This window comes from Apiospora marii, assembly GCF_038362585.1.
Source record: "Apiospora marii strain CBS 49790 chromosome Unknown utg000005l_segment0_segment0, whole genome shotgun sequence".
In the NCBI taxonomy this organism is placed as follows: domain Eukaryota; kingdom Fungi; phylum Ascomycota; class Sordariomycetes; order Amphisphaeriales; family Apiosporaceae; genus Apiospora; species Apiospora marii.
Window position 1 is genome coordinate 2,189,372 of NW_027117377.1, and position 26,143 is coordinate 2,215,514.

The 26,143-nt window shown below is 54.7% G+C and overlaps 9 protein-coding genes across 9 annotated transcripts; 5 read left to right on the forward strand and 4 right to left on the reverse strand.

The window, feature by feature from the left end:
• Nucleotides 1-648: 648 nt before the first annotated feature.
• Nucleotides 649-1,765, forward strand: PG985_008605 (NAD/NADP-dependent indole-3-acetaldehyde reductase; the record flags this gene model as incomplete). The annotated part of the gene is made up of 3 exons (XM_066828373.1): nt 649-786; nt 850-970; nt 1,056-1,765. Coding segments are annotated over 3 exons (969 nt in total), but the record flags the coding sequence as incomplete, so codon positions are not given.
• A 282-nt stretch (nt 1,766-2,047) lies between these two features.
• On the reverse strand, nt 2,048-3,540 carry PG985_008606 (uncharacterized protein; the record flags this gene model as incomplete). The annotated part of the gene is made up of 3 exons (XM_066828374.1): nt 2,048-2,917; nt 2,984-3,180; nt 3,399-3,540. The coding sequence occupies 3 exons, from the start codon at nt 3,538-3,540 to the stop codon at nt 2,048-2,050; spliced, it is 1,209 nt and encodes a 402-aa protein (XP_066683286.1).
• Nucleotides 3,541-5,812: 2,272 nt separating this feature from the next.
• PG985_008607 (Protein byr4) lies at nt 5,813-8,913 on the forward strand (the record flags this gene model as incomplete). Its single annotated transcript, XM_066828375.1, has 2 exons — nt 5,813-8,306; nt 8,357-8,913. 2 exons carry the CDS (start codon nt 5,813-5,815, stop codon nt 8,911-8,913), a joined length of 3,051 nt encoding a protein of 1,016 aa, XP_066683287.1.
• Nucleotides 8,914-10,071: 1,158 nt separating this feature from the next.
• On the forward strand, nt 10,072-12,250 carry PG985_008608 (uncharacterized protein; the record flags this gene model as incomplete). Its single annotated transcript, XM_066828376.1, has 3 exons — nt 10,072-10,978; nt 11,051-11,146; nt 11,223-12,250. The coding sequence occupies 3 exons, from the start codon at nt 10,072-10,074 to the stop codon at nt 12,248-12,250; spliced, it is 2,031 nt and encodes a 676-aa protein (XP_066683288.1).
• Nucleotides 12,251-12,446: 196 nt separating this feature from the next.
• PG985_008609 (uncharacterized protein) lies at nt 12,447-13,415 on the reverse strand (the record flags this gene model as incomplete). The annotated part of the gene is made up of 3 exons (XM_066828377.1): nt 12,447-13,126; nt 13,201-13,285; nt 13,344-13,415. 3 exons carry the CDS (start codon nt 13,413-13,415, stop codon nt 12,447-12,449), a joined length of 837 nt encoding a protein of 278 aa, XP_066683289.1.
• A 467-nt stretch (nt 13,416-13,882) lies between these two features.
• On the forward strand, nt 13,883-15,149 carry PG985_008610 (uncharacterized protein; the record flags this gene model as incomplete). The annotated part of the gene is made up of 4 exons (XM_066828378.1): nt 13,883-14,134; nt 14,224-14,570; nt 14,658-14,957; nt 15,038-15,149. 4 exons carry the CDS (start codon nt 13,883-13,885, stop codon nt 15,147-15,149), a joined length of 1,011 nt encoding a protein of 336 aa, XP_066683290.1.
• Nucleotides 15,150-16,591: 1,442 nt separating this feature from the next.
• Nucleotides 16,592-17,812, reverse strand: PG985_008611 (alcohol dehydrogenase; the record flags this gene model as incomplete). The annotated part of the gene is made up of 2 exons (XM_066828379.1): nt 16,592-16,611; nt 16,702-17,812. The coding sequence occupies 2 exons, from the start codon at nt 17,810-17,812 to the stop codon at nt 16,592-16,594; spliced, it is 1,131 nt and encodes a 376-aa protein (XP_066683291.1).
• Nucleotides 17,813-19,857: 2,045 nt separating this feature from the next.
• PG985_008612 (uncharacterized protein) lies at nt 19,858-20,360 on the forward strand (the record flags this gene model as incomplete). Its single annotated transcript, XM_066828380.1, has 2 exons — nt 19,858-20,165; nt 20,249-20,360. The coding sequence occupies 2 exons, from the start codon at nt 19,858-19,860 to the stop codon at nt 20,358-20,360; spliced, it is 420 nt and encodes a 139-aa protein (XP_066683292.1).
• Nucleotides 20,361-20,896: 536 nt separating this feature from the next.
• On the reverse strand, nt 20,897-24,501 carry PG985_008613 (Zinc/cadmium resistance protein; the record flags this gene model as incomplete). The annotated part of the gene is made up of 6 exons (XM_066828381.1): nt 20,897-21,804; nt 21,874-22,021; nt 22,087-22,131; nt 22,204-22,253; nt 23,464-24,348; nt 24,423-24,501. The coding sequence occupies 6 exons, from the start codon at nt 24,499-24,501 to the stop codon at nt 20,897-20,899; spliced, it is 2,115 nt and encodes a 704-aa protein (XP_066683293.1).
• Nucleotides 24,502-26,143: the final 1,642 nt, after the last annotated feature.

Genomic DNA, 26,143 nt, shown 5'->3' on the forward strand with positions numbered 1-26,143 from the left:
ATGTCTTGCATACTCGATTTTGCTCTTCTGCTACAACAACTCTCGACTCGGAGCTATATGGAATCGCATAACATATTGTATCAAGCTGCTAATGAAATAGATCAGCGGTATAGTAGATAGACGCATCGGGGCTCGTCTGGACAGAGTTGATCCAAGCAGTGCCGTCTTTCTGTCTAGGTAGGTCGCCCAAGATGGTACGATTTACGATATTCCATTACACTTACGGATACCGATATTTTAAACTCATCGGCATTGGGCCATCCGGGCTGTTGCGTGGCCATGACAGCTGCGTGCATAGCCTATAGCTTGATGAAAAGGAACCAATGCGGCAGCCATGTCCTCACCTCCAATCCTGTCGACCGCCATCACCCACTGCCATATTGCGGAAAAGCCCACTTAAGATGGCGCTTTTGAAGCATGCCGACTATTTCATCCACACACTCTTACTGACGTGGTAGACCCCACCTATGCTACTGGCACCGCTATCGTGGAATGTTGATCAGACAACATTCCCATATGTATGCTTCATCGTTTCAAAGCTGACGTACGACGACAACTACAAGATACTATATACTATAATAACCCTACCAGTTGAGAACAGGCTCAACTATCTAAAGAACTATATTTTCTTCGCTTTGTTTACCCAGAACCATTTCATCGTCTATCCACTCAGCCAAAATGAATTCTATGACGTCGGCATTTAAGCCAGATACTTCTGGGAGCGGACCAAAGCAAATGGATTATATCCCACACCTCAGACTTAACGACGGCAACGATATACCCTTGGTAAATACACTTGTTGAATCAATTCTTATTTATGCTAACACTGCTAATCATCCACGTCATTAGCTAGGTTATGGCTTGGGTACAGCCCGAGCGAATATGGATGGCAATAGTGACACGAACGAGATTGTGAAGCTTACCGTCATGGCCATCAAAAACGGGTTCTACCACCTGGACGGCGCCGAAGGTAAGATTACAATGACGACGGGGGAAAAAATCATACGGAGATCGAAAATTGAATTTGTTTTTTGTTGACTGACATCATGTGGTAGTCTACGGCAACGAGGAGCAACTAGGCGCCGCCATCAAAGCCGCTGGCGTGCCGCGCGAGAAGCTCTACGTCACCACCAAGCTGAACGGGACCAAGAAACAGGATATTCCCACGGCCTTCGCGGGGTCCCTGCGAAAACTGGGCCTCGACTACGTGGACCTGTACCTGGTGCACGCGCCGTTCTTGGCCGACACGCCCGCGGAGCTGCAGGAGGTCTGGCGCCAGATGGAGGCCATCAAGGCGAGCGGCCGGGCGCGCTCGATCGGCGTGTCCAACTTCCTGCAGCCCGACCTCGAGGCCGTGCTGGCGACGGCCACGGTCCCGCCCGCCATCAACCAGATCGAGTACCACCCGTACCTGCAGCACGGGACCCTGATCGACTTCCACCGCCAGCACCACATCGCCGTGGCGGCCTACGGGCCCCTGACGGCCGCCATCAAGGCCAAGCCTGGACCGCTGGACAAGGTCTATGACGAGCTCGCCAAGAAGTACGGCGTCCACCCCGCGGACATTGCGCTGCGCTGGTGCCTCGACCAGGGGATTGTCACCATCACCACCAGCTCCAGCGAGCAGCGGCTCCAGAGCTACCTGAACAAGATCCCCAGCTTCAAGCTCACGCCTAGGGAGGTTGAGCGCATCGCCGCGGTTGGCCAGGAGAAGCACTACCGTGGCTTCTGGAGGAACCGGTTCGCGGAGGATGACCGGACATAAAAGGGGAAAGGGGGCCAGGGAAGGAAGACATATACGCACCATTGCAACTGATACATAATCTGCAGTAGTTAAATGGTTGATAATCTTTGCAGCTACGTATGCAAGTCTGAGTAGTAGGAGTACTATACATATGTCACTTTTGAATCAGGGGAAATGCTTTTGGAGCCCATGTAGACAACAAGCAACGCATAAAGTAGACGTTGAACCAATTGGCAGCAATCAGTTGATCGGCTTGGTCTTGTTATGTATCGAATTTGTTAAACAAAAGACACGGGGTATCTATCATAGCTCATCATCGGAATCAGTCTCATCGTCCGCTGCGGGTACAGGCGTGGGTGCGGGCTTCTTGCCCCTCGACTTGAAAGGCAAGGTCCTGACTGGCGGAGGTGCAATATTGCCACCAGCCTCAGGCTCAGGCTCAGCAGCAGGAGCCGGTTCTTCAGACTGCTTCTTCGCGGCTCTTGTGGAGCGTGACGCAGTAGCAGTTGAGGCCTTAGTAAATTTTGCCGGTGCCGGTTCCGGGGACCCCTTAGACGCCCGCGACCGCGTGTTCCGTGCCGGCTTCGACTTTGGAGCTGGCTTGGGCGGTGCTGCCTCCTCTTCCGAATCCGTTGCGTTATTGTCAGGCTCACTTTCCGTGGCATCGTTATCCGTCGTCTGCCGGTCATCTGTATCTGGGTCTGGTTGCGGCCCATTGCTCTGGTCATCGACATCCATTTTCTCAAAGCCGCCGTCGCTCTCGTCGGATATGGGCTCATCCTTGATCTTACGCTTCGAGGTTCTCGAGCCGCCTGCTTTCCTCATGGTGCGCTGGCTTGCGCCGATGTTCTGCAGTTTCTCCGGGTCAACGTCGGCCGACTCTATCAGCCTCTGCTGCTGGCGGATTTTGAGTTTCTTCTCATTCAGGAGATCCCGAAACTTTTCCAGCAGCACGCTCTCGTCGTCATCTTTGGCTTTAAGGAGGTCTTCAAATTGGCTCTTGAGCTCCTTAACAGATTGCTCTAGTTCTTTGACCTTCTCTTTGGCGGCTCCAGCCTCTTGTACCACCTTCTCGTGGTCCTCCAGGATAGATACGCACCAATCAAAGGGTGATATGCCGGGGTTGTCATCGGACTCCTCAAAGTCCTTTAGTTTGATTGTGCCCAGTCGTTGCTGATGATGTATTAATTAGTAAGCTTCACCCACTTAAACTATGTCAGAGGCCGCATCAGGACTTACAGCAATACCCTGGATGTTCTTCCGGAAGTGTAGCGTGACTTCTTCGTCCGAACGCAGCTCTACCTTGATCTCGACATCCCGGGCGCTCCTCGTGGCATCTTGCGGGTCTACGAGGATCGCAACCAAGATCTGCTCCCACTCAGCCTCGGAACAAGGCGCATTCGCGGCCCTGAACTCCTTGATACGGTTGTGACGCGCTGTGTGGCGCAAAAAAGCAAGGCAAAATGTCAGCCCTTCATAAATCCAAGATCAGGGTCCAGCGAGTCGGAAATGCAGCTACGTAACGCATGAATTTGAGAAACGGGGATCCGGGTCCGACGCACTGTCGATCATAGCGGAGCCCGCACCATACGGCTGACAGAACAGGTACTAATAATAAGATGGGCAATATATTTGAGAGGAGCCGGCTGCTTACTTTTTGTTTCGAATGCGCTGGCCCCGTCGGTGCCTCGAATGAGCAGGTCCAGCGGCTTGGATCCGTTGGACTTTGCTTCCAGGACAAAGTTGCCGCTTTCGGCATCACCACATGGCAAGCGGAGAATGCGCGAGCGTGGCATGTTGTGTCGCTGCTGTTATCGGAAGCAGCTAGTCTTCCCGAGATGCGTCTTCGTCGTCGCGTGGCGTGGCCTAAGCCCGGTCCAGAGGAATCAATGACAGCGTTTCAAGTGAGTTCCGCGATAGGCGGTATGAAGTGCGCTGCGCTTCGTTGCGGGTGCGTAAGTATGTAAGATGTCGTGTCAGTTGTGGTTCTCGTTGGCTGGAGATTGCAGGAGGAGCCCTCTTTTTCCTTGGTACTCCGGCCAACGACCTGCGGGGGCGCCTGGTATGATGTCGATAAACAACAAAAATGAAACCTGTGATGACATTCACCCGGCGTTTCGACTGCCGTGGATTGATTCTGGACTTGCTCAGGTTGAATAAGGAATCATAGCCCGTCGCAACTATTACCGGCGATCCCGGTCACCCAGTTATAGCTGATGTTCGACAAGCTTTCGGGCCACAGAACAGGTTGCATGCGATTGTCACAAGCCGTTCGCAGGTGGGTTGGGTTGGGCTGAGAATACGGCCACAGCTTCCAATGTTCAGCTTAGATGCATGCAATCGGGAAATCGTTCAATTGAAATAATAAAAAAAGAATATTACTCTACCTACTTCATGAAATTGGCAAAGGAAATGCAGGCAGTATTTATCGAAACTGTAAAAGTCGTCTGAAGTCTGAATGAACCCCATCTCTATGCATTCCTCTTGCACCAAATTCCAGGCAGCTGTAGGCACCAACAGCTCGGTTCAACCAATTGGCCCCCAATCGAGCCGAGCTGGAGTGGCAGACTGGAGCTCTCTCCCTAGACCCCTGATTATTTCAATGGTAGGGAGTTGGGGACCTGTAAGTCATCGGTGCCGGACGATCTAAATCGGCCGCCCGATCCACACCAAAGGCCAGAACTCCAGACCATAAGGCGGACCTACCTGAGCCTCAATCAAAACAATCAATGGTGCAAATTTCGGGATGGGCAAATCGTTAGATTGTCGGAGCTGTCTGCATGGAGATAGATAGATCGTCCGTCACCAGACCGCCACCATGTCAAATAGATCACACACATGCGCATCGCATCGCATACCGACATTTTGCAAAAATGGGAGAATGACACCCTGCAGGAGGAATGTTATGCATTGGTATTGAAATCCCAGGGAGTGAGGGGTCACAGCCGTCGAGGGTCTCTCTGTACGCGATTCCACGCGCTTTTTTCGTGGTGACTTGGGTGTAACACCTTGAAACAGGTTTAGCGTACGGCCCACGTGATACACGGGCTGGACGGACCAGAAAAATTCAGAGAAGGGGACCCATCAGATCTGTGCGCCCCTGGGGCCTGCTGGTTGCTTGTCCACTGGCCATACCCTTAGCTGACCATAACTGGTCACTGCCCCAGCACACGACCCGCCATCTTTCCAGCCACTCAACCTCACTGATCGCATCACTGACACATTGCCTACAACGCTGCCGATTTCCCCGACCTCCCTCCCCCAAGTCTTCAATTCATCGTGATTGCCTCCCGACTTTGAGACCATTGAGTGTCCGTGTTGCTTCCAAGTTTTGGGCTGGGAAAATCCAAGAGACCCTGATTTGACTGCCCAGCGTATGGAATGACCTGCATCCACACGCAAGCCCAGCTGCCCCCCAGACTCCCTTCAAGACAATCACCTCGACGTTGATTTCACACTACAACGCGCGCTGCCTTTGGAGCCAACATTACCAACCTTTTGCCGTCCCAAATTTGCGACTTTGTCTCTACCCACCACAACCTTCTGCGACACAATTATCGACCTCCCGGTTTTGCGACAAGTCGAGACGCTTGCCAATTACATAATAACAACAACACCAAAGAAGCACTCCGTTTCTTCTTGGATGCACCTTTACCACTTCCGACACGCCAATCCCTTCGGAACCTTCGCGTCGACCCGACGCACCCGATAGTGGGCGTCCTGCAGGACTTCAGCCAGAGAATACGACATCCGAATACACCAATCGAAAATGCTCTTGGGAAGTTGTCATAGTTGCTGAGGAGGATATGACATCGTGGCTCTGCACGTCCAATATTGAGCTTCACATTTGGTAGCCTCGCATGACTATATTCTCTATATAGTCTCTACCTCTGGACTTTGGATACGGCGATACCTTTTACAGGTATCGAAATCGTACATTACACTCACTTCATAACAACACAAGCGGCAGATAGACCCGTATCTTCTGCAAGCCATCTTTGCAATAAGCGACAAAGCTGCCATCATCCTACGAACATATGTACTACAAGAACAACACCAACCGACGTCATGGATACTTTACGACTGAAACCCAGGGCCCCGGTGGAAGAGGAGGTCGAGAACTGGGACGACGATGACTTTATGATTGATGACGACCTTACCTTTGGTAATGGGTCAACTGCGGGCCACGGAAACCGGCGAGACAGCCACAACTCGTTCAGGTCTGACCGGGAGTCGCTGGGCGGTGACGAGGAAAGACTTCTTCATTTGCCTGACGACGACGAAAAGTCCACACTGGACGCCATAGCTGCTGTCACCAATGCCGGCATCCCCATCCCCAAGAACGTACCGCCATCTGCACTTATGGGTGGCACAATCAAGCGACTCGGAGGAAAGAAGCTTAAGAAGATCTACCAAGAAGATTGGGGCGATGACCTGGAGCTACCCGCGCCAGGGCAGGCCCTACGCATCAAGCAACCTGACAGCTCCCAGTTCCCCGAAACCTTACGCCAAGTGAGTGGTGGAAGCTCTGCGGCCCCGAGCCCTGTCAAGTCTGCCACGGCCAGTTTCACCCAAGATACGCCTCTATGGGACAGCCCACCAAAACAGCTCGGCTCGCCTATGAGCATGGACATTTCGCCAAAACGACTTGCGCCGGCCGCGGAAATCTCGCCCTCCAAGAAGAAGCTCGTCATGCCCGTGGACCTGGATAGATTCCGGGATAGCGAAGATGATGACGATGTGTTTGGCGATGGCGATTCTACCATTAAAGCATCCAAACTGCGGGCGCCCATGAGAGACATCTCTACCATCACACAACCCACGCCTGCAAAGCCGGATGAGGGCGACGACTTTGAAGCTGATTTGGAGCTTCCTTCCAGTGGAAAGCTCAACCTTTCAAGTCGCCGAGACATTCCTCGAACACCTGCTCTTAGCAGTGGCGACGAGTTCGATTGGTGTGAGGGTAGCCTCGGAACAAGATTTGGCGGTACACGTCGACAAGACGCCTTCTCAAATCGCAGCTCAAGCGTATCTGCATTGAGCCCTAGCATCTCGAGCTCCATCACAGCCGAGAGTGAAGACGAAGCTCTTGATGGGATCGTTTTGCCTAATGGGCCGCTCGACCTCACTGAGCGACTCAAGCGTCGAAAGCAAAGCCGGTCGCCCGAGAGGGAGCTTGATACTAAGAGGGTGTGCCCATCCAAAGACTCTCCCCCGGAGACCCCCGGGCTGGACAAAGGAGACGACTTGGATGGCCTTGAAATTGGCGATGGCGACGTCTTTGGCTCAGGCAAGAACAGCATGCACCGCAACGTCCGACTGAAGGACATCCGCCCTATGAGCCCTGCACGTCCCAAGACAGCTGTGTCAATCACCTTCAGCAACAAACCAGGATCCTCTTTAAGCGGCTCCCGGCTCCCAAGACCTATGGGCCATGAACGCTCTCTGACACAACCATCTTTGGAGCCTGTTTCCGAGAGTGGAGGTCCTATACCTTCGCGCCCGGCAAGAAGACCCCAATCGCGGCTCGGCCACTCCAGCCACTCTTCAGTCTCCAGCCTCCACACGCCGACCACACCCTCGTCGACTACGTCCTCTGTTCCTCCTACCACCCCTCGAAGAAGAGAACCCAGCCAGAAGGTTTCGACCAGTACATTGCGCAACGTAGTAGAACCCACTACAACAAATGCTCAACTTCTTCGCCTTAAGAGGTCCCTACCAGTTTTGCGTGGCGCACCACAATCACCGGCCCGCCCACTCAGCGGACGATACGACCGACCGCCCTCTAGAGATAGGCCTACGTCTTCATTGGGCCCCAAAACACCGGTTGAAAGGGCGAGGGCGTCACCATCATATGAGGGCAGTGCAGCCCAGGCTAGGAAAAACTCGGCTCCTTTTCTGCCCGCCGGAGCATCCAGCTTCCAATCCCAACATGTGTCCTCCAAATACCCACGGACTTTACGCCGACACGACTCCGACGCTGGACCGGACATCAGGCCTCTGTCAAGAACCTTCTCGAACTCCACTTTGAGATCGCCTAGCCCCCGTCGATTCCGCCCTGTCGAGAAGGCGGCTGCCGAGCCATGGCACAACCTTAACAAGCCGCGTCGGGTTCGGCAATTCGGTGACGGATCTGAACTTGATGCTTTTGACGACTTGCCAACTTCGGCACAAGCCGAATCGAAATATGAGAAGGTGCCTAGTGGCAGTGGGAACCGGACGAATCTACGGAACAAGCTCCACCAAAATGTTCTACCCGGTCGCAGCACTCCGTCGCCCATTTCTCCGTTTACCCCGGCCAAGCCAGACTACCTACCTCACTTTGCTCGCGACACGGCTGCCAGTCGCAATGCTAGGGAAGCGAGTCTGGCGAACCGTGCCCCGCACAACGGGCCCCTTGCTCCCATTACATCTCAGAGATTAGGGCAAATCTCAACTCGGGGCAATCTACACCCCCACAGCCACCACAGTGGCACGGCCGCGCGACAAAAGAAAACCAAGCGGCCTCCACAGTTGAAGCCCCATCTGATAACTAATCTGAACCCAGCCAAGGATAGCAAAGGTATGTTTCTCTCCATGCAATGACTCGAGGCTCGCGCTAACTTATGGCAGTTATCAATGGTATGACCTACAATCCTGACACGTACAGGTGGGAAGGCAATGAGAATGCACTGAGCGCTTTTGAAGTTCCTGCCTCATCGCCTTCCACTGCGTCCCTTTCGCATTCCATACGCGAGAAGGAAGCCTCGACGCCGCGGCCGATGCTCATTCAAGCAATGGGCTCGAGCAAGGGTGTTCGCCGCGTCGGTAACATGATATTCGACCCTGACATGTTCACCTGGCACAAGGTCGACCCAAACACTACACCTACCATGGCGCGACCGGGAGATCCCATGGACATCGTGGAAGAGGACGAAGATCCTTTCAAGGACATCCCCGACCTCGAGGATAGGGATACCGAGGGCGGGGAAGGCGGCACAGGCCAAGTCAGCCAGATGCACGATGATTGGCTTGTTGGCGAAGAATTCGACGTTGGGCCTGAATTCGTGCGTCGCCAGCGCGAAGAGGAGGACCGCTGGCGCAAGAAGTGCGAGAAGTGGGTGGGCACGGTTGATCGCGACAACGATGCCTGGAGATGGGCCATTCGCGATATTGTCACGGGGACATGATTTTACACGACATCATTTTTTACATGCATTTACGGCCGGAAAACCACTTACGACACGACTCGTCTGAACGCGCTCAGTATTTTGGCGTTTGGATACCATACGACATTTTTAATATGGAAAGGAAAGGAGTTCTGCTTCGTCGCGGGGTTCAACTTTTGATACCCCATACTTTGTTTTAATATGCCTTGGTCGAGTTTTTTCTTTTTCTTTTCTGGCATTGGCCGGGACATAAGAGGCAGAGGGCGACCAAAGTGACGATAGAGGAGGAACTATAGCAAGCATCTCGTTTGCTGGGAGGAACATTGCTACGTCGCCTTCGGATGGCTCGATGAGCGCGACATTGGCCAGCTTCTTTGTTGGTTGTTGCGGCTTTTCGAGGGACTGTGACGACGGTGGCATATCTGGCATCATGAACTTGGCTCATGAGGGGAGGGACTGAACGAAACTTAACGACTTGGAACGAAACGAGACTTTTATGACATCGATGGTGTATCTGTAACATTATTTTCGCAATCGACCTTGCGTCCATTGATAGACAAAAAACGGGGAATGGGAGTTTACGTTTGAATATATGAGTATATGCGACCGACCGATTTTGTTTGATGATTGACGTGACGTTCTCTTCTGGAGATCATGTGTGACCTTTATGTGCTGATGGCGGCAAACTGTCTATGTAATCTGAGAGCAAGCAAATGGCCTCTAGCCCTGCTCGAGCCGCAACGACCTGAGCTTCCCAGATAGGAAGGTGCCATTGCCATGTCTCTCTTTCTCAGTCTCTCTCTGCTTTCGGGTCGCCACGATAGCGGCCGTATCTCAGGCCTGCATTGGCTAATCGGATGCCTGTGGCTACTGAATCGAGCAGGTGAGAAAAGGCGGGCAAACATGCAGATGTGACTTGGCATCCCGTTTGATTGGCCGCTCCGCATATCTTCAACATATTTGAGCGGTGCCTCGCATCTCGCCTATGCAAGCATCCTGAGTGCTATCGGTGCGCACGCGATCCAACATATATAAGATGATCCGACCTAAAGAGCTTTTTGGTGTGTCACCTCACACTTTCACACTGCAGAAAGGTCGTCAAGTCGCCTGTTTTCTTCTTCTCCCTTACTAGACCTCAGTAGGGGGAATAAGTCAGATTGAGAGAGACAGCAAAGCATGATGGGCTTCAATCGAGGATCGACTGCCTTCGCGGCGGTCGTGACCTTGCTCACCACTAACCTGGTTTGGGCGGCTCCCTGCGCCTCGGACCCTTTCAAAGTCCTCGATGCGCAGAACTGGGTGAACCCCGACGACATGACGTGGGCCGACTTCAAGGCGCCGCCGGGCGTGGACTGGGCGGACCCGTCGCGCAAGGGCTCCGAGCGCAACTTCAACATCGCCCTCGTCACCATCGACTACCCGGATAAGGCGTTCGTAGTCACGGGCGCCCCCAACTCGACCATCTACGGCAACCCGCTCGCGAGCGCGTCGGGCATCCAGCGCGCAGATGTCCCAGGCTTCTACCGCGACCTGCTCAACAAGCCCGCCGAGATCAACCGGGGCCACACCCTGCACGAGTACTGGATGCAGGATTCGCTGGGCCGCTACGGCGTCGACCTCACGGCCTTCGGCGCGTACGCCATGCCGGCCAGCTCCTTCGAGTACGGCATCGAGGACAGCATGAACAAGGGGTACTGCCCGGCGGGGTACCGGTGCGACCGCGACATCCGGGCCGACGCGCTGGGCCTCTGGCGCGCCGACGTGGGAAAGGAGACGGCCGACTCGTTCGAGCTCGTCTTCATCCTGTCGGCGGGCCAGGACGAGTCCTCGACCTGGCAGGAATTCGGCGAGATGCGGTTCCAGAGCCGCGACGACGTGCCCGACGCCTTCGGGCCGCCCCCAGGCATGGACGGTAATGGAACTGGCGCCGCCCTGCCCAACTGGGCCAAGACGCGCTACGTCGATTGGTCGTCTTGGGCTGCTGCCTCCAACATCTGGCCCAACGCCGGGGACGGCTCATCGACGCAGGGGGAGAGCTCGGGTATGGGGACCTACGCCCACGAGCTGTCACACTTGCTCGGAATCGGTAAGTAATGCTGGAGGAATGCACATTGGGCGGTACCTTGTCTCTCTCAAAGACTAATATCGATGCGAACAGGCGATAACTACAACAACCCCTATGGCAATCCACTGCGTCGGGCTTTTGCTGGCCCCTTTTCCATGCTTGACCGCGGCTCTTTCAACGGTCCCGGCGGTAAGTAGATTGTCATATGCATGGCATCACTACGTTAGATATATCGATAAGATGACTGACTGTCCCTTTCGAATAGGCCCTCACACGCGCTGGCTAATCCCTCCTACCGAGGGTGGCTCCATGGGCAGCCTGCACAGCCTGCGCGACAAGGCGCAGCTCGGCCTCGTCAGCAACTCCAGCATCCTCCACCTGTCGCGCGAAGGTCTCGCCACCTCGGGCCTGGTCGTCGCGACAGTGACGGCGCGGGCCGTGGACCCGGGCCCGAGCGGTCTGATGGGCCTGCGCATCGACATGGACGCCGACCGGTCCCCGCCCTGCTCGATCGCGACCGACGTCCTCTGCGACGGCGGCGGCTACGACCACTACCACGTCGAGGTCGTGGACCGCATGGGCGCCGACAGCTTCCAGCCCGACCACGGCGTCCTGCTGTCCAAGACGACCGATAACGGCTGGAGCCAGCCCTTCATGTGGACCGTCGACGCCAACCCGCAGGACATCGGCCTCGTCGACTTCGTCCGGCCCAACGGCACCGACGCCTACATCACCATGGGCGACTACCGCCAGCTGCTCGACGCCCTCTTCCACGCCGGCACCCGCTCCGGCTCCCAGTTCGAGCACGTCGACGAGGCGAACCGGCTGCATTTTTACGTTGTGGACATGCACCGCGACGACGCCGGCGTGCTCAGCTACACCGTCGCCGTGCGCTCGCTCGACGGTACCGCGGTAGCGATGAGTCAGCGCGGTGTCGGGCTCGCGGAGGGGTCGGCCAAGGGTGGCAGCGCCACGGGCGCCGGCGTCACTTGCGCGTTCGAGCTGAGCAACACCGGGACCTTCTCGGGCGAGGGCGACGCGAGCCATCCGGATGACGCGGCGGCTTATCTGGATTCGGACGTCTACCGTCTCAGCGCCGCGGTCGAGGGCGAGGGCTGGAGGGTCGAGGTGCCCAACGCCCTGGCCGCGGTCAAGTTTGGGGAGTCGGCCACGGCCCAGGTCGCGGTGGGCGCTTCGGGCGAAGCGGCCGCTTCAGCGGCTGTCACGCTGACGGCGACTTCTGAGTCGGATGAGACGGTCGTGGCGACGGCTAAGTGCAGCGTTTCGAAGTAAACTTTGATTAAAGTACTAAACTAATGGTACATTTATTATCCATGAGAATGCAATTATCAAGTTGTATGCCTAATCTCCCCTTTAACATCGTGCAAAGACCGGTAAATCGAAACCTTTGATCCGTACTTGCTGCAGGTCGAGGTAGGTCGGTATGTTCTGGCTCTCATTTCATCGGATGTTCCCTAAGGGCTATGTTTCACAGTTCAATCACAAGAGGCTCGTCTCCCCTGAGTGACCGCCATCTATTAGTAGACTCCAGTATATCCCAACACCCCTTAAGCAGACCCCGGTACTTCTGAAAGAACCCCGCCGAGACCTCCCACCCGTCCGTCCGCCACGGGTCTCGCCAGACAATGACCCCGGGCTCGTCCGTCCTCACCGGCCCGTCGCACATGCCGCCCGTACAATCGTTCTCGAGCTCCTCGATATCAAGGTCACCCCGAGCCGCGGCCTCGAGACAGTTATCCCGCAAGCGTGCGCAGGGGATGACGTCGATGCAGGCCTCGTGTGCCACGGCGAGCTGGCGCGGCGTCGGTACCAAGGACTCGGGCAGCTGATCCGGGGCCGGGAAGGTCGGCAGCGCGGCGTAGAGGTGGTCGCAACCGGTGGCCCGCTGCGAGAGGATGGCCATGTTGGTGACGATGGCGCGCAGCACGTTGAACTGGATCATGGGGATCCGGTGGTCGGAGGACAGCTGGATGCCGCTGGCGGCGAGGGCGCGCGCGAAGGCCATGGCGCGCGAGCCGTAGGGTGTGCCGTCTGGTGCTAGACAAGAGACCTCGATCTCTACTGATTGAAGTGCTGCCCGATTTGGGTAAGCCATGGCGTTGGCCGCTTTGGCAGCATCGCGAGTAGCCTCGGCGACTTTGCGTCTACCTGGTACATCAAATCAGTACAAGGTGATACATGGAAAGCATCGCTATCGTAACAAAGGGCAAAGACAGACATACGATATGCCCTGACATTGAGTCTGTTCTGTAGTTTCCGCCTTTCCTTCGCGTCGGTGGTTCCCCTCCAATCCTCCCCTGCTCTAACCTGGTCATGACTTTTCATTAGAAGTCAACCAACAGCATCTGGTGTCAAGCCAACTCACCCCCTGGAGAACAGGGACCGCAATACGACTACCGCTCTTTAACCGGGTAGCTGAGACGGTTTCCGGTGCCATTCTTGTGGCTTTTAGAACGCGCGACATGGAAGCTATGAAGCTGAGTTTAGGACATGCAGCTGGCTTACAGCTTCGATGGTTATGAAGAGGTTAGCTCATCCGAGGGCCCTCCCTTGCATCGTATTCTAAATACGCCATTCATTCGCTCATACAACTTGCTTACAGCGCTAGTAGATCATTCGAACCAGTAATGATGCGACTTCAGCTCGGATCCTGGTCCTCCCTTCCTTGTGTGACATACCCGCCACCTGATGCAGCAGCAGCATGCTTACAAGCCATATTACGCACAACTTCTCTCATCCAACACAGATAGCTGATAGATAGATGAAATCAAGGTATCGACACCGTAGATATAAATGTGTCGGTTTCTTCTCTCTGATAATGAGGTGTGTCCACGGAGCAAGCAGCAGCACAAGCTGGTCGTCCATCCCATTTCAAAAGATCGACACACTTTCATTGTTGACAACATGTCGACAGGTATGCTGCGTCACTACATTCGCTCTCAGTTCTTCACGAACCTCCCTGTCCCCAGCAAGGACCTCTCAGGCTATACCATTATCGTCACCGGGTCCAACCAGGGCATCGGCCTAGAAGCCGCCCGCCACTTTGTCCGCCTCAAGGCGGCAAAGGTGATCCTCGCCGTACGCACCGTCTCCAAAGGGGAAAAGGCCAAGCGATCCATCGAAGCATCCACAGGTCGTCAGGGTGTAGTGGAAGTTGTAAGCATGGTCCACCCAGCCAACCTGTCTATCCATCATATCCCATCGGGTGAGTAAGAGCTGATAGAACACTGGACCCTCGTATGCAGTGGCCCCTGGACTTGTGCAGCTATGCCTCCGTCCAAGCCTTCGCCGAGCGCGCGACGACGAGACTGGAGCGGCTGAACGCGCTCGTTTCCAACGCCGGGATCAACATCTCGGCGTTCGACTGGGCCGAGGACAACGAGTCCATCACCACGGTCAATTATGTCAGCACCTTCCTGCTGGCGCTGCTCCTGCTCCCCAAGCTGCGCGAGACGTCGCTCAACCACAACAAGGACGCCGTGGCGACCTTCGTCGGGTCTTTCCTGCACCTGGTCGCGCGGTTCGAGGAGCGCAAGGCCCCCGACATCCTGGAGGCATGCGCAGATCCCAAGACGACGGACATGTCCGACAGGTAAGGCGAGAATCGATCACACCCATCTCTTCGAGGCCATTGATCATACAGTGCGATGCGATGATTGTGGTGATGATGAATGAGTAGTTCACTGACTGCTTGCAGGTATAACACCTCGAAGCTGATGGAACTCCTTGCGACCCGCGAACTGGCGGAGCAGCTGACCCGGTCTGCGAAGCCCGGCAACATCCTTGCCTCCATCGTCAACCCGGGCTCGGTGCGGACCAACATCAACCGCAATCAGCCGCTCATCTTCCGGATGATCGTGTTCGTCGTCCTCCTGGTTGTCGGCCGTCCAGCCGAGGTGGGCGGTCGGACTGTGGTGCATCCCTGCGTGGCCGGCCAGGAGTCGCACGGGCAATATCTCGACAATTGCGAAGTTGGAGTGTAAGTTGACAACAACAGAATTCATCTAAAACGTATTCAGATAAAGGGAGTGAAAACTGACTCACGTTTGTCTGATGCAGCCCTTCGGATTTTGTGAGGAGCGAGGAGGGATTGGAGACACAGAGGAAGCTGTGGAAGCAGCTGCTCGACAAGCTAGAGCATATCCATCCTGGGATATCCGCCAACATCTAGCAATCGGGTTTAGCAAACCGGCGGCTTAAGTTTCCATCAAGAAAGCGTGGGTAGATAGCCTAGGTAGAGGTGGACGACTACCGACAACAGGTAGATACAGAGAGGGGTGGGCGTCGGAGCCGGACTACAAAGTGTCAAGAACGAGTGCAACGGGACGGTACGTAGCAACCAAATTCACTGTGCTGTTCTTCTCCGGTGTTGTTTCGATACCGTGTCTCATTCGCGGAGACCAGTGTTGCAGACGAACCAACCATTTCAACCTTATATTCAACCAACCAACCAACAGCTCTCTATTAATCAACCAACCACGGCCTACTGGAAAATACTGCCAACTAACCATCTAGTCCCTTTAGTTGCTAACCAATTAATATAGTTAATATAGTTGGATTGAAGCCGGAATATTACCCATCTCACGATATTCCTATGGTGTTAAGGGCCGGTCCTATGGAGCTAGAGGCCGATCCGACGAAGTATTATTGTTCCGGAGCCTTTATCGATAACCTTATAATGTAAGACTACTAGCCTTTTCGGACCTAATCTCGGAACTTCAAGCTCCATCTCCCGAACCATCCCTCGAGCCATCATCCCTCGAGCCATCTCGAGCTCATCACCACTATATTACATCACCATATATCACCATCCATTACTATTCACCATAGTTAAATTTAGCTTCGCCGGCTTCGCCGGTATCACACTCAAAAACAGAGCCTTGCCGGCGTCACCGTCGAAAACAGAGCCTCGTCGGCGTTACCGTCGAAAATGAGGCTTCCGCACGGACCACAACACCAAAAATCATCACGAGATACGAACCAACCAACCGTCAACCAACCAACGCCCTTTTAATCAACCGTTTTATCAACCAACCAGCACCGAATCGGCGACAGGGGTAGTACCAACCAACCAGCGGTACGCTGGTTGGTTAGTTAGTTCATATGCAACACTGGCGGAGACCCTTTGCGTCCTTAGATACAGACCAAGATAGTGCCATATCTAAAGCTGATAAGTTGCCTTCGACTGCCCCAAGGAAGTACAACCAAGTACAACCCAGAGTTTATTGGAACGTCGCCTCCCATAAGTAGCATGAAACCTCGGACGCTAGATGGCTGCCCGTGCACGCAGGGCTCCTAGTTTCCCCTGAAGTTTACGAGCTACCCCTATTTCAAATGTGTTTGGCAAGTCAAACAGGGGTAGCTCGTAAATTTCAGGGGCAACACCCGTATGTCATTCTCCAGTAGCCAAGACTGCCAGACAGTGGCTCAAGTACACGTTGTCCCGTCATCGACTCTACACTGGTCAGCTTTCAAATGGATGAACAAATAAAAGTAACTTGATTGATCTGGACCTCTAATCTATATATGAACTTCAAATACGCCGTCTTGGTATCATCCGCAAGCCCTGCTTGCTTGCTACTGCTGCACCAGAAAACTAAAAGGAGAAATCGATCAAAGTTTCGAACGCAGACCTGCCGATGATGTTAGTAACCATCGCTGAAATGTATGGAGAAGAAAGCCGTGTGGTTCGATATGACTAGTGAAAGCAAGAGTCAACTTACGACCAGTACTTTGACGGGTTACGTCAACATCCTTAGGATTCGGGAACACCACGACAGCCCGACCCGTCAGGGCCCCCATCCGGAGTTTCTCGTACGCCTCCGGGATACGGTCGAACCCGAACTTCTGCACGTCGATCCGGAGCTTTCCCTGCCGCGCTAGCTCGCAGACCTCGCGGAGGTCTTGACGCGTGCTGCCCAGGCTGATGGCGAACTCGCAGCTCGTCGCCAGCCGGGCCCAGCCGACCTCGAGCGACCCCCCGGGGTGCATGCCCACGAGCAGGATGCGCCCCTGGGGGCGCGAGATCCGGGCCGCCAGCTGCAGCGTCGCCGAGCTGCCGACGAAGTCGATGATGACGTCGACGCCGCGGCCCTGGGTCAGCTCCATGATCTCGTCTCCGGCTGCATTGCCATCGTGGTCGTCTTCTCGGAAGAGGACGCCCGAGTCTGCGCCCACCTCCCGCGCCACCTTCAGGCGATCCTCGCTGGTGTCCACGGCGTAGATCTGCGCCGCCGAAAGTAGCTTGACAAACTGCACGCCGTATGAGCCCAAGCCACCGATGCCGATGATAGCCGCACTCGTTCCCGGCTTGAGGCGCTGTACCGCCGTCCGGACGGCATGGTACGCCGTGACGGCCGCGTCGGTCAGGGGCGCGTAGTCGACGGGATCCACGCCAAATCCGAGGGAGATGACCTCGGTCCGGGGCGCGACCAAGAACTCGGCCAGGCCGCCGTCGCCGCCGCAGCCGCGGCCCGTGGCGATGGCGCCGCGCTTGAAGGCCTGGCAGTGGTTCTCCATTCCGTCGGTACAGGGACGGCAGTTGCCGCAGTGGGGCATGTGGTGGACGACGACGGCCTCGCCCACGGCCAGGTCCGTCACGTTGACGCCCCGCTCGGCCACGTAGCCGGCGTTCTCGTGGCCCAGGACGTAGTCGGCGTCCACCGACGCCGCGTAGGGCTGGGACCCGGGCTGGCTGTCCATCATGTCCAGGTCGGACCGGCAGAGGCCCGCGGCCCGCATGCGGATCAGGATGTCGTTGGGGCCGGGCTTGGGCTTGGGGATATCGACGTACTGGCCCGGTTGGCCCCATTGGACGAGCTTGAAGGCCTTCATCGTTTCCCGGGGGTTTTGTTCTTCTATGATACTTATGAGGACAACTTTTTGTTCACTCAACAGAAAAGGGGCAAAAAAGAGCCTATATTTTTATATGAGCCGCAGCACAACGTGTTTTAAAACTATAATTTGGTTCACTTTCGAAACAACAACCATGCGATAGTCCGAATTGGGTGCTTTTATAACCTACCGCGATGCCTTAGATGACTGTTCGGGCATCGCGGAAGGATGACGATCCCAATGACAAGAGCGGTGGGAGACGTCTTGCCTAGTCTGGGCGGCAAGTCGGTGTTCTTGAGCCACCCATTGGCCATCAGCTCGCGTGGTTGACTAGAAAGGTTGCACCCAAGGTGGCTCCAGGATGGGTTGCTAGTGTTTTGCACCCATTTCCAGTTTTCTGATCGACTAGCGTAGGCGTATAAGTTTGCAGCCCCACGCTGGGCCGGGAGCGAGGGCGAATCACGGCGGCTGGTGTCCCGTGCACGGGATCTTTTTCTTTCTTTTTCTTTTCTATTTGCCGTGAGCTTTTCTTCCCGACCCCTCCACCGGGGACCCACGAGGACGCCATGGGGATTACACGGGGCTCATGTGACCTTTGTGACACGGGCTGACAAGTATATACCAAGATAGAACCAAATTCACCCTAGTGGCATCAATGATGCAAGTTCCGTGTGTAAAAACTCAGCTCCGGGACGTTCAAGGTATATCAAGGGTAAGCAAAGTCATTCATCGTGACACAAAGAGCCGGGTAGTCTCACTCCATCGGTCAGTCCTAGAATGCGCTATTGTCAGCTTCTCGAGGACTTGGATAATCACATGCCCAACTAAAACGGGATTTGGCAATCAGCCGACTCTGGAAGCCTCGATAAGACCAGGGGCAGAATCCTGATTACACTCAGCAGCTCGAAGAATCCGCCATCAGCTCGCTTGGAATTCGCCCCCAAGACATTCAAACAATGCAATCGTGACTTCCAAGACTAAAGCAGAGGGAAGGCCAAGTACTCATTTACAACAAAGCACCGCGCCTCACGTGATCCGATTACGTCAAATGTAGCTTTCGAGATTAATTCTTTGAATGTACCAAACTGTACTGGGTTATCAGATACCTTCGCTTTGGGCCTAGGAGTATGAGGAAAGTAAGGAGTCACAAGCCTTGCATATCTCATTTCAACATATTGTCTAGCTTCGCACATCTATAAGCCGTCGGAGGTTGTGCATATAGCTGTGCATCATATCTGTTACTATATAGTCCAAAATTTCCCCTCATGTCATCCTAACTGAAACTAGGAGTGAGAGGAAAGACACTATACAAACCAGTGGTCTCAGAGATGACCTGGGATCGTCCCTACAGTAAGGTTCTGCCAGTATGCCGGTTGGGCGCCAACTGAGTGCTACTCAACTTTATCCAATATCGGATAGCCAAGCACCGGGCCGGTTACACCCTCTGTGGTGTCGATACGAGCTGCAGTGCTATGAGCTCAAACGTGCGCACAAGGCGGTGCACATATGCAGCTCTCTGACCGCGAATCATCTGGTGGCTATTAATAGAGTCTTTTTGTTCTTGTTACTGGAGTCGGTTTGTTGTTCTTTGTTCGTCGAGTCTTTTTGTCCTTGTGATTAGAGCCCTTTTGTCCCTGTTCTTGTAAATTGCCCACTACACGTAAAACCAAGCATCATCCCTTGGCATTGAGAAAGTACCGGTGCATTTTGTTCCCGGGGTTCCCCTTTGAACTTCAATTCTTGGCAACGAGTTCCTTCTCAGCATTCTAATTGTTGTCATTATCGTTCTTCGAAATGGATCATTCAGGCCACACTATGGACATGGGCGCTTCGACGACGGAGACTGCGACAGCAGCTTCGTCCACCCCAATGTCGATGGAGGGGATGCATAGCCATGGAGGCATGGGCGACTGCAAAGTCAACGTGAGTTCCCTGACGAAATTCCGAGAGAAGAAGACCAAAAAGGGGCTATGAAGGCATCTAGCAGCGACAGGAGAGCTAAACGAGTGAGTGTGGCTAACGCGCATACAATCGACCCTAACCAGATGCTCTGGAACTGGGACACCATCGACGCCTGCTTCCTGACCTCGACGTGGCGCATCACGACCCAGGCCATTTTCGCCGGCACCTGCATTGGCGTGATCTTGCTGGCCATGACGCTCCTGTTTCTCCGCCGCGCCCACAAGGAATACGACGCCTATCTGCTCCGAAAGTACGACAAGATCCAGGCCGAAAAAGCCCTCCAGCAGAACGAACAACAAACTCGCGGGGTCTATCGATCCACCGCCCTGGAGCAGGCCGTACGAGCGTTGCTGTATACTCTGCAATTCGCGAATGCGTACATCGTTATGCTGTCAGTACATTTTTCCCCACTGGGTCGCCCCCAGCAAACGAGCACGGAAACCTGGGATGTTGACTAATTGCGGGATCGATCAGCTTGGCTATGTACTACAACGGCTACATCATTGTGTGCATCTTCATCGGCGCCTTCTTGGGTTCTTTCATCTTCACGTGGGACGCATTGGGAAGGTATGATGATTACCCCTGACTCCCAACATCATATCATTAACCCTATAGGCAGTGCTAATAAGGCTTCTCTCACCAACAACAGAAAAGGAAGTGACGCTGAAGGAGGTAGTGCGTGCTGTGGATAGGGACCAGCTTTCGTTTGGCAGCAAACTCTTCGGTCTAGCTGGAATTGCAATCTTTTCCCGCACGGGAGAGATGGACAGGGGTATTAGAGCGTGTATGGCCAGATCGCTGGTGTCTACACTCTACACCAATGATCCCCGAGTCAATTTGCCTGGGGTGAGATGCCCTACAACAACTTCCATGACAATGGGAAGCAGTTCTCAAGAATCAGGCGCAAGTCAAAAGTAGGCTATCACCACAACTCTCCCAAGGACGACGAGATATCATGGACATATTAGATCAAACTAGACGAAATAATTCATTAAAGCTCCCCCGTTATCCGTCTATGTATGCGAACGGGCAATTAAGCTGGGTATCCTGAAGGTAAAACGTTCTCTAATGTAATTACAGGCAAATGGTAGTCTCGTAGGCGAAAATAAGCCCCATAGCCGTCTATGCACAGCAACCCAAGTTGGCACACTTAGTCTTGCCACAGGTGAGCCGGCACGACGGCGGGACCGCGCGGCGGCGGGCCGCCCCGGCAACTCCCGACGGGTCCGCGGTGGCGGTCTGGGCCGTAAGCTCGATCGACCCGGCGTCGTAGACGGAGCCGGGCGGCGGCAGCTCGGGCTGGAGGGTGACGGAGTGGATGCCGTAGGCGTGCAGACACTCACTAACCGTCCTGGCGAGGCCCATGAAGCTTTCCACCGTGGTGTCCTCCGGGACCGAGACGTGCGCCGTCGCGATGGCCTTCTCCTGCGTCAGGGACCACAGGTGCAGCTCGTGCAGCGACTTGATGCCGGGCACCTTCTCGATGTCGTGCCGCACCTCCTCCACGTTGACGTTGCTGGGCACGTGGCCCAGCAGCACCTTGCCCGTGTTCTTCACCAGCGGGATGGCCGTCAAGAAGATCATGATGGCAATGGCCATGCTGATGGCCGGGTCGGCGTACATGCGCTGTTCGCCCTTGACGAACCAGATGATGAGGGCGGCGACCATGACGCCAATGTTGTTGGCAGCGTCTCCCATGACGTGGAGTAAGTCGCCCATCATGCCGAAATCGAAGCCAGGCTTGGTGTCCGTCTTCTTCGTGGTGTGCAAGTGTTCGCCATGCACGTCGGCACCCTCATCATGGCCCGAGTGCGAGTGAGAGTGGGCATCACCGTGTTCGTGTGCGTGGTCGTGGTCGTGGTCGTGCGGCTCGTCGCCGTGTTCATGGTCATGATCGTGTCCGTGATCGTGTCCATGGCCGTGGCCATGATCATGACCGGCATGGTCGTGACCGACGAAAAGTGCGCTGATGATATTCAGGCCGAGTCCGACACCGCCAATGATGAGCACGAGCTTGGGGTTCTCGACAGCTAGAGGCATTTTTAGTTACAGCCAGAGCCAGGTACATTAACCGATGTTCGAAGTAAAGGGCGACTTACGTTGTATGGTGATGAAGCGCTCTATGGACTGGAGGAAGATGCTGACACCAAGAGCCACCAGGAAGACACCATTGAAGAAGGCACCGAGTAGACTTGCTCTTTGCCAGCCAAACGAGAGACTCGGCGAGAATTCTTCTCGCTCGGATACCTGTGGGCGTGCATGTGTCAGATACTTGTCGCCTTAGCTCTCAGTGTACATCAGGGGCTGCTTACCTTGAAGGCTGAGAAAGCGACAATGAAACCAATCACATCGCTCAACTATAGTAATCAAATCAGTACGGTGCTTCTTTGTAGGCGAACGTGGATAGGATGCGAGATGGGGCAACATACGTAGTGAAAAGCGTCGGCAACTAGAGCCAGAGAGACTGTATAGAAACCCACTATTCTTCAAGTTAGCCACGTCGGACGCAAACGACGGTGGAGGGTATGCTAACCTGCTATCTTGGCCACGAAAAAGGTAAAGGATATGCAGATGATGATGGCCAGACGCCTCGATTTGGTTGATGCGAACCCCATGGCGATGTGCGTGGCACTCTGATCCGTCGATCTCAGAACGAGATGTAGTTGGCCTGTAAGGAAAAATGGCAGAGATCGCTCTAAATGTATAAAGAATGTCGTATGCCAAGATAAGAAATACGTGTAGATCTTGTCCCAGAAGCTTGTTTGACAGGTGTTTGTTGTTTCTAAAGCGAAGGGAACTTGCAGATACTTATTTCCGGAGATGTGTTGCAGCGCGGAGGGTTTTCAGCAGTCAGACTCGGGGGTGCAAACACGGGCCGCGCATCGGTCTTGGCAATGCCTTGTCAACCAGTTCCTTTTCGGGTCAATTGTGCAAGAATCAGTGACACGGTGGTTCTGACGGGAGTGAAACCTTGCGTGGTATGACCAAACGCGGGAGTTGTGGATTTCTGTCAGGAAATGTCCCCGTCAGGGGAGGGCGGAGGCTTTTCGAAACGCTCCGTCCCAGCCAACGTGAGATGCGGACACCCGATCGCCACCCCACGGAGGGCCGAGTCCCAAGCCCCGCGGCTCCACAACCATCACCCTTCGTCCTGTGTTTGTTGAAGACGTGAAATCATATACATCTTTTGAACCCACCAGATCTTTAAAGTCTCTCGGACTCTCCTCAGTAATTTCCCAATAAGTCCCCCCCCCCCCCTGTACGCCGGCTTTCTATATACATGCCAAAAAGCCTTCTCGTGAAGGACAGGGTATCCCACACTACGCTTGAAATCTATTATACACCCGAAAGCCATGGTCTTCGACCTCCAAACCACGATATGCTATATGTAGCGACGGGGCATCGGCCTGTCGCTCTTGCATAATAAGTACGCACCAATCAAACAAGCTGACACTTGGGTCGATCATCAAAGTTCACTCAGCATCGCGGATATGGTGACGCCAACGCCTCGCCCTCAAGCACAGCCTGCAGCTCCTCGATCGAAGCCCGCACCATCCGAACCGCTTGAAAGCATAAGAAAAACCGTCTCGGGTCGTCTGTCGTCGCTTTGGGACATATAGCATGCGAATGTTGGGAAGGCCTGGAACACCCGGACGCATCTTTGCTTTGGCATGGGCGGCCCTTGGCACATTGTTCGTGGCCCTCGTTGTGCAGCTTCTGCTGCCTCTGTGCGAAATCGTCGCATATGGCACTGAGGTTGGTTGCATCAACTCGAATTCCCGACTTGAGTAGCGCCAGGTACTCAGCGCTCCCGACTCGAAGTTCGACCAACGAGTCGGGGGATGCAGATGGGCCGTGGCCCAGGGTAAGGGTTTGCTGTTCGCTCTCCTTGCCAGCCAGTCGCGTCTTCTGCTGCACGAAAAACTGTGCATAGGAGCTTGCGATGTTGGAAAGCAGGGCGCCAAGAAGATAGACGTTCCCTGTGACTCCCCTGTGACCTTTGCCCGTATCAAAGCACACGTCGCATGTCAATAGCTTTTTGGCCACTTGTGCTGCCTCCCGCAGCGACCGTAAAGGCTCCAGGCCCTCGTGTGATTCGCCCAAGATGGAAAAGTGCTTGTGGGCAAGTATTGCACATTCGCAAGGCCCTCTCCTCCCCGATGATGATTGCGATTGCGTGTCTTGCGGATCTCCGGCCTCGCCAGTTGGGGTGGGAAAGTTATCCCAGGCAATGCTTGGCGACAACTGCGATGCTGGATTGGTCCAATCAAGCCAAGGCACATTGTCGAGAAAGGCCATGTCGAACTCAGGCATGGATGAGGCCGGTTGCACCAGGCCCTCGGCTGGTGAGGGGGTTGCCCTCGTGGGGGCTGGAATCTGTGAGGCGGATTGCTCGGGAGGACTACTCGCGAGCGGGCTGTTGCTGCCTGTTGTCAACGAGGCAGCATCATTGGGTTGCCTCTGGCGACGAGGCCGTCCGATCCGCGCGACATCAGAGTAGTGGCAGGGGATGACGAGGCGGCCGCAGCGTTGACAGACAGGCGTGCCGCCAGCGCACTTGATCTTGCGTTTCCCTGTAGAGTTTCGGGTAAGTAAACTAGCGTGCAACCAGGCTGGGGAGGGCCTGGGAGAGGCCAGCGAAACTAACTGCAAGCATCGCAGGCGGCGCGGCGCTTCAAGGGCTGGTTGAAGCCGTTGTGCACGGCGGCGGGCGCATTGTTCGTCATCATAGTTTCGGACGAACCCGAGCAATTGTTTCCTCGGCGAGTCTGGGGAAGCAATTGCTTGGCTTGGGAGCGGAGGGTTTTTGGGAGGTTAGCGGAGACAATTGAATGCGAAAAGTCTCCGCGTCCAACGGTACTTGAAAGACTCCCCCAAGTTAGTGGTTTCAATGCCGCCACGATCCACAAATCAATTGGCCCAGCGCCCCTTTGATCTCGGATTTAGTGGACTTGTTCGTTCGACTCGGTTCGGTCGAGAAACGTCGTTTCATGGTGACGTTGTGCCGGCACCAACTGGATGACAGACAACAACAAGAGATGACTAAAGCCAAGGTCACCACTGCATCTTTCGCATAGCATGCATCACACGTGCACGGCGACACTTCAAATCGTTGGGTCAAGGGATTATAGCAGATGAAGCAATTAGCAGCATCAGCGTTCAGTGGGAATGGCTATGCTAATTCATCTCAACCCTTTGCAAATGCCCTCGACTCCATTAGGATGGACTATGCGGGGTAAAACTGTTGTTCATCTCGTTATATCTTTGCAAGTTCCCTTTTTGGAATGAACGATGTCAAAAGTCGACATGGAAGCTCCGAACTCCGCCATCGCAACACAGCATGCATGACTTGCCATTCCCAGTGCGGCGCAAGACTCGAGGGTCACCATACCATTTGCCCTGTCATTGTTGACATTTTCCGGACAATCACAAACGGAGTTTGCTCTGGCTTCGTACTCAATATTATCCAGCTAAGGGGTTCTGTACAGCCTCAAGCAGTTAATCAATTAGTTGCGCAAGCAAACACGGCATTGCATTGTTATGCACAGATGAGGTTAGCAGTTGGGCTGCACAGAGCTGTGGGCACTTTGTCACCTCGCTAGCTGCAGCCAACCTGCCGCGGGCGGGCGGGGGCTCTCGAACCTCTGCCGATCCCCTGGGCGGGCCGAGTCCGCTACGTATTCCTGCAACGAATTGACACCTTTTGCGAGAGCACACCCTTTCGGTAGATCAATCACATTCGTAGAATTTTTCTGTCCAGTGGTGTGGTGTTGGGCGAGTGCGTCGTCGAGCCGTGCATGCAGCATGGTGATCTGCCTGCGGGGTTGTGCCTGAATATGGGGGGCCACCGAATTGAGCCAGAGTGCTGGACTCGCAGTGCGACCTCGATCAGCAGTTGCGGATGCTGATTGGGCGGTAGGCGAGCACCCCTGGCCAATGGTCGAGCCCCCAACTTCTGTAGCCGCTGAGCCTCCGTGTTGGTTTCTGGGTCACTAACACCTCATTGGGGGGCCAAGCCAACATGCCAAGCATCTCGTCACTGTACTGACTTTTTGACTACATGCCTTTCAGGGGGGCGGATCTAATGTGACGATAGGCAGCATGGGCACACCCATGATCTGATCAGGTGCCCGGCATGATTAAGGGGCCGGGCCCTCCAAGGGCTACCGAATTGAATGTTATTCCCCCCGCTTCATTAACACATTGAATATAACCACTTCCCAGGTCTAGTCGATGTGATGTCAAGATGTGTTGGGCGAGATGCAGTTGGACGCCGCCCATCAACCGGCGGAGATCATTTTGAATCATCATGGCTAGCATTGAATAGTTGGGGTCAGACCCGAAACCCTCGCCAAAACTAAGTATATA